General features: G+C 47.0%; 2 protein-coding genes across 2 annotated transcripts in view; one reads left to right on the top strand and one right to left on the bottom strand.

Annotated features, from left to right (window-relative positions):
• KCTD2 (potassium channel tetramerization domain containing 2) overlaps nucleotides 1-6,400 on the bottom strand; it is an 11,587-nt gene extending 5,187 nt beyond the window's left edge. Inside the window, exons 1-3 of the mRNA XM_019644455.1 lie at nucleotides 5,915-6,400; nucleotides 4,279-4,387; nucleotides 2,378-2,469 (exon numbers count right to left, since the gene is read on the bottom strand). Of these exons, the coding sequence (XP_019500000.1) occupies nucleotides 2,378-2,469; nucleotides 4,279-4,387; nucleotides 5,915-6,250 (537 nt within the window). The 5' untranslated portion in view covers nucleotides 6,251-6,400. The remainder of the gene's footprint in view (nucleotides 1-2,377; nucleotides 2,470-4,278; nucleotides 4,388-5,914) is intronic.
• A 74-nt stretch (nucleotides 6,401-6,474) lies between these two features.
• ATP5PD (ATP synthase peripheral stalk subunit d) overlaps nucleotides 6,475-10,038 on the top strand; it is a 14,953-nt gene continuing 11,389 nt past the window's right edge. Inside the window, exons 1-3 of the mRNA XM_019644456.1 lie at nucleotides 6,475-6,571; nucleotides 8,605-8,735; nucleotides 9,009-9,105. Of these exons, the coding sequence (XP_019500001.1) occupies nucleotides 8,614-8,735; nucleotides 9,009-9,105 (219 nt within the window). The 5' untranslated portion in view covers nucleotides 6,475-6,571; nucleotides 8,605-8,613. The remainder of the gene's footprint in view (nucleotides 6,572-8,604; nucleotides 8,736-9,008; nucleotides 9,106-10,038) is intronic.

Genomic DNA, 10,038 nt, shown 5'->3' with positions numbered 1-10,038 from the left:
TGGAGAGCTCCGAGCCTTTTCCTCTCATCTCACTGCAGTCCTGAAAGGCAGGTCATGGTTCCCTACTGCGTGTGGGGCACTGGTGCCAGAGTACGGTGTCCTGCCCCAGCTGTGGAGCCATGATGCGGACTGGAGGTAGAGCTAGGACTTGAACCCAAGTCGGACTGACAATGCTACATTCTTTCTCTTATGCTTCCTCCTTCTAAATGAGCTGTAGCTTTCATTAACCAAGGTACAAAGATATTTTTAAAACTTCCTTCCACACCAAATATAGGACAAATCTTCTAAAGATCTGAATCGACTCTAACGACACACTTTGGAAAGAACCAGGTGTTTTACATTACAAAACTCAGAGCATCAGAGGATCTGACATTGGCCACAGGTGTCAAAGTACCAGGTATTTCAGACATCTACAGTGCCTCTTTTTTATTTTTCTCTTCCAACGTAAATCACTGGTGTTCTCAAATGCACCAAGATTAATCACCTAGCAAAAAATAATCTCAGAGACAGCAAAGTAGTAGAATGGTGGCAGCCACCAAAAGAGAGATCACTAAAAAACGGTGGGGTAGGACCCCATACCTTGGGCTTAGCCCGAATGTCTGCCCTGTGGGTCTCCTTTAAACAGAGACGAGGTAAAGGAGGTAAAGTGTTTGAAGGGACAGCCATGGAAATCCACACACGGCCAACTTCACCTGAGAGCCACGTGCAACAAGAGCAAAAGAGGGCATCTTTGAACAACCTCAAATCACTGCTTAGAATTTCACTAAATAAAAAGGACAGATGAAAAGATCAATTAACATCAAAAAGGTCCTGACATGCCTAGAATAAAAATCTTCCAACGGGGTATATAAATCCACAAGCTTTCAGAATTTAGAGGGCTCAGTAACTTGATTGCTGTCATCAAATAGAAATCTTAGGATGCCCTCAAGGAATGAGCCAATGGCAAAGAACCGGAATGTTCAGGTATTATGATTTGAATAGTTTCAAATTGCGTAATTCATGGTATCATCAAAATTTATACTTAGAAATCAAAAGCTTTTTTGGAATGTGGAAAATTGAGGACAAGGCTAGATCTTCAGAATATCTAAGCTATTAAATATCTACAATAATGAAAGATGCCATGTAAATATAATGAGATGGCAAAAAGATTGGCGACACTACATCATATTTCATATGGTAATCTGCAAACCAACTACAGATGCATCTTTGAACATAAAAGGAGTCTTTCAGCCCTCAGCCAGATGAAAGAGAGCTAAATGAATAAGCCTTTCTTTCCTTCTTTGCAAAGTGCTGGAGATAAAGTGGTAAGAGAGTTCATTTTTTATCATTACGTGTCAGTTATTCAACCAGATAATTCCATTTAGCGCCAGGACACTTTGATATATGAAGTCTAACACAGAAAAAGCAAGAAACTATTTTTTACTTTGGAAAAGAACCGTACTGCCTTCCTCTTAATCACAGGAAAATTCTACGTCACAATAGATTAAATCTCAAGAAAGCACCTCCAGCAGTATCTGATGGGATCAGAGGCAAGTCATGCTACAAGACAGATGGTCACAGTGGAGTCTGACCCTGCCCTGTGACTGTAGTTGTGTTTTTTTAAAACAGAGCCCAAATACATGAAAGGGAGTGTCTGTTTTTCCTGCCAGACTTCAAGCTTCTTGAGGGCACGGAACTTCTCCTAGTAGTCTTAGAATCCCAAGGGCCTAACAGAAGCTACTGTGGCCACTTAAGACACATGATGGGGGATGTGATGTGACATGAGCGGAGTGTGCCCCGTTGTCTTCCCTTTTCAAACTAGGTGGCAAATTGTGTTTCATTTTTGTCATTATATATGCCGAGTTCATATCAAAATCCGGACTTCGTAATAAAAAAGAGAAGCTTGATATTATTTTCTCAGAAGCACGAATCACAAGCAGCTTCGGAAGTCTACACCATGAGACTGGTTTCAAGTGGCTGGCAGGAGCCAGATGTGACGTGGTCACATGTTAAAGTCTGGTCCTAATAAAGAGCAGCCAACAGGTGCAAGCAAGGCCCGGCCTGGACTTTATTGGAGGGAGACCGATACTCTGTCAGAAAGAACAGGTTTTGGACCTAAAGTGCTGCGGGCTCCTCCCACTGCCATACGGTGAGCAGCCACCGCCTCCCCATTCTAAAGGGCCAAGAGGCTGGTTTGTTTTCTTTGTTATTTCTTCTTCTCTATTTCCTTGTTCTGAACAAGTCTGGTGGAGTGTGCGCTGTCTGCCTGGCAGATGGACAGTGTTCCTACACAGACCTCTGGCTCTGAGGGTGCATCATCCTTTCCAAGTCACACCCAGACACATGGACAGAGAGAGCCACTGAGATACTTTTCCCTTAAAAGTTCAAAACCCATTACTTGTGAAGTTCTGTTCTCATTGTCCCGTATCCTTTCCTTAACCAGTCGCACAAGAGATGCGATGTTGTAAAACTCCGCCTCTTCCAGCACACCTAGAACAAAGAGCAAACTGTAGTCAGAGATGTATGTGGATTCCCCAGAGACCAGCAAGAAAGGCTGGAGTTTGCCGGCTTGCTAAAAACTGCATTTTTCAAATGCAAGTCTAGTCTCTCTCCCCTCAGCGTGGGAAATGTTTCTCTGCTGTTTAGGGTGTACTCACTACCTTTTTCCCAAGGAAATGAGTCAAGCACCAGGGTCTGCCCTGTTTCACCCCTACTGTTTTCCACCTGGCACCTTCCCTGACTCTCCCTGCAACTGCCATTTGCTGCAGGATACCTTTCCCATGTGTGACTTAGTTCCTGGAACCAGTCACGTTGGACATCTCCTGAGCTTGCAATTTTTACCTGAGCTTGTAATTTGTCCTAAAAATGACTGGGGGTGGGTTACATGTGTAAATATACATGGACCAAATTTAACAGGATGCTTATTGTTTGAACAACATAAAAGGCAATCATGGAAAAAATCCCATGCTGAACAAAATCAAAAGTCCTAGACAGGACAACTAAGTGGGATCTGGGATCTGGGATCAGGAAGAAAATTTGCTACAAAGGCCATTATGGAAATAGTTGACATAACTGGAATATAAGCTATAGATAAAAGTATTTGTCAATATTAAATTTCCTCAATTTGATAACTGTACTGTGGTTATGTAAGAGAATATCCTTGTTCTTGGGAAATACACATTGAAGTATTAAGGGGCAAAGTCTCAAATCTATTCTCAAATAGTTCAGAAATAAAAACGGGGGGATAGAGGGAAGCAGGAGGAGAGAGAAAATGAATGAATAATAATGTAAATATGACAAAAAAAATTTTAAAAGTTGGTGAATTTGGGTAAGGAGAGTTCTTCATACTATTCTTGTCCTTTTCTCTAAGTTTGAAATTATTTCAAATAAGTTTTTAAAAAGGCATTAGAAAAAGATGCTTAAGATTCCTCTTTTTAAGAAATAAGATTACCCATGAGTTGATCATTGTTGAGGCTGGATGGTGGGTGCACGGAACTTCTGGTACTAGTCCCATTACTTTTGTATGCATTTCAAATGTTTTTTTTTTTTAAAAGAGAGAGAGCATTAAAAAGAGAGCGAGTCCCCTTTTTACTGGTTGAAACAGAGGTGTTTGCAGCCTCTTAATTAACCAGCGCAGCCATTACAGCGTTCTTAGAGCAAACAGTCCCAGGTCAGGGTGCCCTGGATTCAGAGACAGGCCCCAATCTTCCACTGAATGGCTTCGGTGAGACCGAGCCCAGGCTTTTAGAAAGATGTCTACACCCCGTTACAGTTCAAATGCCCTAAAAACCAAAAAGATGAGGCCACTGATGAGGCACCTGACAATAGACTGGAGAATGAATTAGGTCAGCTGCAAAAATTTATAAGGAGGCATGAGACCAGTCTTAAAAGAAATGAGGCCAAGCCTTTATTACTTTTTCACAGCTGCAAGTTCAAACTGAAATTGAAAATATAAATAACTGAATGTCAGAGAGATGTGTTGCTTCAGGCTATGGACATTCACTGCTAGCACATAAGTAAAAGTAAAAAGGGATCCTGACAATTCTGCAGGTTCAGAAAAACTGCCGAAGCTGTCAGCAAAGCTGAGCTACCTACTTTCCTTCTTGTTAAGGAGGCTAAACCGAGCCCGATGTGGCTCCCGGAAACAATACTCCCTCATACGACACAAGGGGACTGTAGGCTCCCTGCTCACATTTACTCCACTTGCACGAGCTCCATGTAAGTTTCAAACAAAAGTCAAATTTGTGAAACAAATTCGACCTGAATTTTTAAAATGGCCAGTTCAAACACTGTTCTTACCTTCTTCTGCCAACTCCTTCGTAATGATGAGCTTCCCATGGCGGAGGTAGTTTAGGATAGGACCAAAGTAGGTGGGGTCCCTGTCAATCAGATAGGCTCCTGTCTCGTCCTGCCAACCAAACACAAGGATATTGCTATGGAGCTTTCAGACCAAGTCAGGGCACAGTTTCAACCTCTGTCACATTCATTAGTGAGAGCGCAAGTTTGGCTAGATGTTTGCTTATCACAAACTACCAGCAAGAAGGCTGGCTTTATGTTTCTTATATTTTAAGATCATTTGCGCACATACAGTTGTATCATCTAGGTGTTTACTTGTTGGACTTCTAAAATCTTTAATTGGACACATTACCAATATTCTTCTGTGGGTTATTCGTTATAAAGAAAGGGAGAAAGAAAATGTTACAGTTGCACGATTTAATCCTTTGCTTGAGATGGACATTCTGACTTCTCTATTGCCCCCGAATCACATTCCTAATTCTAAGAAAATCTGTTTAGTTGACAACACTCCTGAGCTCAAGGCCAACATCAGTGGGAGTCTGCATTGCCAGCTGTAACTCACACACCCCAGCTCTGTGCCCAGGGGAAGCTTGGCACTGCCAGAACTTGGCTCTGAGCAGCTTTAATCCTACTCATCTTTACAGTAAAAGGATAAACTGGCTCCTACTGCAATAAGGAAGACTTAGGGTAGATCAAAATAATTCCTTTATCAGCAAGGGTTTGGGAATCTCTTTCAAGTTAGGGTAGGACAAGTTTCCATCAATCTGAGATTTATTAGAGGAGAGGTAAGAGATGAATAAATGAAATCAACCCACGTGTACCCAACCCCAAGTCTGTTTCAAGGTAACAGGCTGATTGCTATGTGGGGTATAAGATGGTGTAAGCTATGGTCAATTCCTGTAAGTTGGGAACTAAAAGAGGAATGTATAAAGTTAAAAAGAAATCCAAAGGGAAGTGGGTTAAGTGTCTTGGCACCTCTCAGCCCTTGGTTGGCAGCCATGCATGCATCTTGTCCAACAGCATTCTTGTTTTCATTTTTCCCTGGGTCTTAATCCACCATCCTAGGTTTGCACTGGCAAATGGTAACCTCTTTCCAAGGAATGTATCTGATTTCAAACATGGACCTAAAACAGTAACTGTTACCAGACACGAGATCAGGGAGCATGACCACAGGAAAGAAGTGTGATATCACGAGCAGCACTTCCTGCGGCTGTGGAAGCCATCCTCTACCCCAAGCTTTCAACCCAAGTAGGCAGAAGGGTCCGAGAGGAAGTCGGAGAAAGCTACGAAGATGCCTTCACTCACTCTGCCCCAGTGCTGGGTATATCTGGCATAGGCAGTGAGGGGTTGACACGGAGCCAGGGAAAAACTCATGCAGATCTGAGGGGCTGGAATACGGAGAAGGGCACAGTGTGGGAACAAGTCACTGAGAACGAAACTAAGGGCGGGGCCAGAGAGAAAACAGGGATGCACCTGAGGATGGGGGAGAATGGCTCCCGGGGTTGTTAGCCGGGCAGGGGAAGGGGAGGGGACCCTGGACCGATGAGCCCGTGAGGGGCGTGTCACAGGAATCGGGGGACAAGCCTAAGGTGTATGAGAGGGTTTAAAGGCCGGGGGCGCGCCCGAGGGCGGGGCGCACCTTGTCTGAGTCCAGCTCCGGGTCCTCCTGGCAGCAGAGGCGGCAGAGGAAAGACTTGGGCTCCCGGCCTAGGGTCTGTCTGGTGGTCACGAAGTAGGTGCCGCCCACGTTCAGCCGGACCCAGCGGGCCGCGCCGCCGCCCCCTGCCCGCTCGGGCGGTCCGGGACCCGGCTCGAGCGGCTGCACGGCAGCAGGAGAGCGACCGTGCCCGCGGGGCGTAGGGCCAGCGGGGCGAGGGCTGGGGGGCCCGCGGCAAGGACCGCCCCCATCACCCAGTCCGCTCCCGCCACCCCCTCCCAGCCCGGCCATCGCCGGGTCCAGTTGCAGGTCCGCCATCTTGGGCCGCCGCCGCCGCCGCTGCCCGCGCGCCGCCGGGCCGGCCCATCTCGCGGCAGGGAGAGTCGGGTCGGCCCATCGGCGGGGGTGGGGCCGGGGAGAGGGATGGGAGCGCCCCCAACCAGAGCTCGGGTACCCGCGAGGTGGAGGCGCTGTGCCCGCCCTCGGGGGCGGGACTTCCGGAACGAGACTTCATTCCTATTGGCTGACCTGCAAAGCAAGTTTCGCCCCTTTGGACTTGGGGTTGGCTGAAGGCAGACTTCCGGTGACCCGCTTCCGTTACTTGCGGCTGTGAACTGTGGGCCGCCGGGGTCGGTGAAGGTGAGTGGGTTTTGGGATGTTGGGTCCGACGCCAGTGGGTTCCTCAGCTCTTTCGCCTCCAAACCTCGTGCCGACCCTTGTCGCAACCCTGTCAAGGACTCCAGGCCCTCTGGTTGCCCCACTGACAGAGTGCCCCGGGTGTAGCTGCTGCTGCCGCTTTACTCGGTTCTTCCTTCTCTCCCCTCCCCCACGCGCGAGGTCGCAGGGGCCCAGCTGTGACCTGGGCCGCCTTTAAGTTAGGCGCTCCCACAAACCTTGTGTCGTCCAGTGCGTCCCCAGTGCGGCCGACTTAAGTAGTCCGGTTTGGTGGCTGGAGAAACGTTATCCGGAGATTGTCTAGCTTGATGCGCCCACCTCCTCCCTCCTGAGGGTTCCAGCATTCGAGCGTTCGGAGCTCAAATACAGGGTTCGTGCACCCCTTCAAAAAATATTCATTGAGCACCTCCGATGTGCATGCCCTTTTTCTAGGTGCTGAGGATTCAGCAGTAAATAAAAAGCAGTCCTGCGACTGGTACTTGGGAAAGTCTCTGCAAGGGCGCTTGTTTCTCTGGCGCCTTTAAAAGTCACCGGCCCAGCACCTCCATTCCAGGAAACAAGCTACCCTGAGAGGGAGAGAAAGGAAGCGGCGGTGTTGGACAAGTTTCTTTTTAAGATCCTAAGGAAGATTCCTTTCACCTCCCTTGTGATCCACCCCGTAGCTTGTAAAGACCTTAGACCTTTGACATTTCAGCCTTTCTCCTAATGTCTGGCACTGGTCTTATTTCAAGTTGACTATTTTACTGTATCCTATCTTGGTTTTTTAAAAAATGGCTGTAATTGCTTTCCATCTTCTCTCACATTCGCGTATGTATTGAGCACCTCTTTGAAGGGTGTTGGTAATAATGTACTCAGTATGTGCTGCTGCTGAGGGAGAGAATCAGCCATGACTCAGAATTGCAGGTGTATTACCAATCTGATAGGGACGAAGTAAAGAGCCCGTTACGTTTGTATAGACATAGAGCAAATTGATGTGCACCGTTTCATTTGATACTTTTAACAGCTTTCTGGTGTAAAGCAGGGCTGATATTATCCCCATTTTTCAGATGAGGAAATTCTTTCCTAGAGTCTGCTCTATGTAACTAATCCTTATTGAAACTCAGGTATGTTTTGGGTTCTGTGCACTGACGAATCAGTTAATAAAACACAATCTGGGGCCGGCCGAGTGGCGCGATGGTTAAGAACTCGCTTGGGATGCCAGAGGGCCCCGGTTCGGATCCCACATATGAGGGCCAGTGACACTGCCCTCTACAGCTAAGATGCTGAACAACAGCTCAACCTGGAGCTGGGCTGCCGTGAGTCGCTGGCGACGGCGTAGGCTGCAGCCCCTGTTGCAGTGGGTTGCCATGGGCTACCGTGTGTAGCCAGCAGCCAGCGTGAGCGGCCAGCAGCCAGCGTGAGCGGCCAGCAGCCGCAGTGAGCGGCCGTCCAGAAGCCGGCGACTGATCTGCCTCGCCTGGGAAGAGCGCAATGATGGTGCCAACTTGGGCCAGTGAAGCAGTGTCCTCCACAACTAGATTGAAGAACAAAAAACGACAGCAACTTGTCTGTTCCCCTTCCCCTAATTCCCCGGTACTGTTCCCATCCCCCCAATTACCCAATAAAAATCTTTAAAAAAAAACAAAAAAACACAATCTGAATGGAAATATATTTAAATTATTAACTTTTATGCAATACAAGAGTGTTACTTTAGCAGTTTTTCCAAAGGTACGTGAACAAACACTGGGCTTTTAAGGACGAGTTAGGAGTTGGAAAATAGGGGGAGGACCATTTAGGAGGAGAGACTATATTTATATATCAGGTTGCACACCTTGAATTTGAAAAGCTAAACTGCCCTTTTCTGATTTAGTAATTCTAATTTCTTTAGTTGATAAATATACCCACCAAGCGCTCAGAGGATGCTGGTCGATTTCTTAAAGACTTGCAAGTTTCTAAGATGACCTTTAGAGGATTTTCTCCAAGAGCCCTGTTTTTATCTGGCCTATTTTATTTTCTAGAACCTCAAGATGGCTGGGCGAAAACTTGCTCTAAAAACCATTGACTGGGTGGCTTTTGGGGAGATCATACCCCGAAACCAGAAGGCCATTGCTAACTCCCTGAAATCCTGGAATGAGACCCTCACCACCAGGTCGGTACCTTTCTGAGAGGCAGACTCTTAACTTTGAATGTGGAAACAAAACAGTGCTGTGGAATGACGTATGAAATTTCTGATGCTCTTCTGACAGCATAAAGAAATCCATGTGTTTTCCAAATGAAAGTAATTTTTTTGCATTCCTGTGATCTCCCTGTTAGAGAAAAGTGTGATGATAGCTCCAGGCCATAGGAATAAGGAACAGGGAAATTACTGTGTGAATTTTCTGCTGCTCATGGAACACTCTTAACTTCTTTTCCGTGTGAGCAGGTTGGCCACTCTACCTGAGAATCCACCTGCTATCGACTGGGCTTACTACAAGGCCAATGTTGCGAAGGCTGGCTTGGTAGACGACTTTGAGAAGAAGGTGAGACTTCAGGCAACTGCAGCAGTGATCTTGTAACGTGGCTGGTGGGTGGGGTGTAGGACAGTAGATAATCACGTATGCAGGATGAGAGTGAGGAAGGAAGGGTGGCGTTACCACTCAGATCCCAAGGGAAGCTCGGGAGAGATGGATATTACCGAAGGTCTTGTGTTGGTAAATTTAAATGGTAAATACACGCAGAGAATTCAAAGTGTTCATTCAGCAAGTTTTTTTAACCAAAGAAACAGTACAGTGTAGCCTTAATCAGGGAGCCAGGGGACTGTCCAGTTAAGTGTTTCCACCCATTTCTTTCTGAATTATTTCTTACTCCCCCACCTGTCTCCGTTTGGAACAAACTAACATCTTTTCTACCCTTTCACTGTTTTCCTCCTTTCTCTGCTCTGCCTTTTACTGGCTCTTAGAGCTGTAATTTCTTTCCCACCTATCAAGGGCCTATCTGTACCAGGCACAGTGCTGAGTGTTGGCTATAACACAAATCAGTCTCCTAAGGAGAACATCTCCGTCTCTTGTTATGCAAACAGTACTTCCACCAAGTCCACTAGGGTTTCGTTGAAAAGAAATACGTAAAAACTTTAGAACTACAAGGTTCCAAGGAGCCATTTTCGAGGCCATCCAGTCCAGCTGTCCTTTTCAGATGATAAAGAAACTGAAGGGCCGGCCAAGTGGCGCGATGGTTAAGAACTGGCTTGGCACGCCAGAGGGCCCCGGTTCAGATCCCACATATGAGGGCCAGTGACACTGCCCTCTACAGCTAAAATGCTGAACAACGGCTCAACCTGGAGCTGGGCTGCCGTGAGTCGCCAGCGATGGCGTAGGCTGCAGCCCCTGTGGCAGTGGGTTGCCATGGGCTACCGTGTGTAGTCAGCAGCCAGCATGAGTGGCCAGCAGCCGCCGTGAGCGGCCGTCCAGAAGCCG

This window comes from Hipposideros armiger, unplaced genomic scaffold (assembly GCF_001890085.2).
Source record: "Hipposideros armiger isolate ML-2016 unplaced genomic scaffold, ASM189008v1 scaffold_87, whole genome shotgun sequence".
NCBI lineage: Eukaryota > Metazoa > Chordata > Mammalia > Chiroptera > Hipposideridae > Hipposideros > Hipposideros armiger.
Note: the sequence above shows the minus strand (reverse complement) of the source record. Positions and strands in the feature narration are given on the sequence as shown.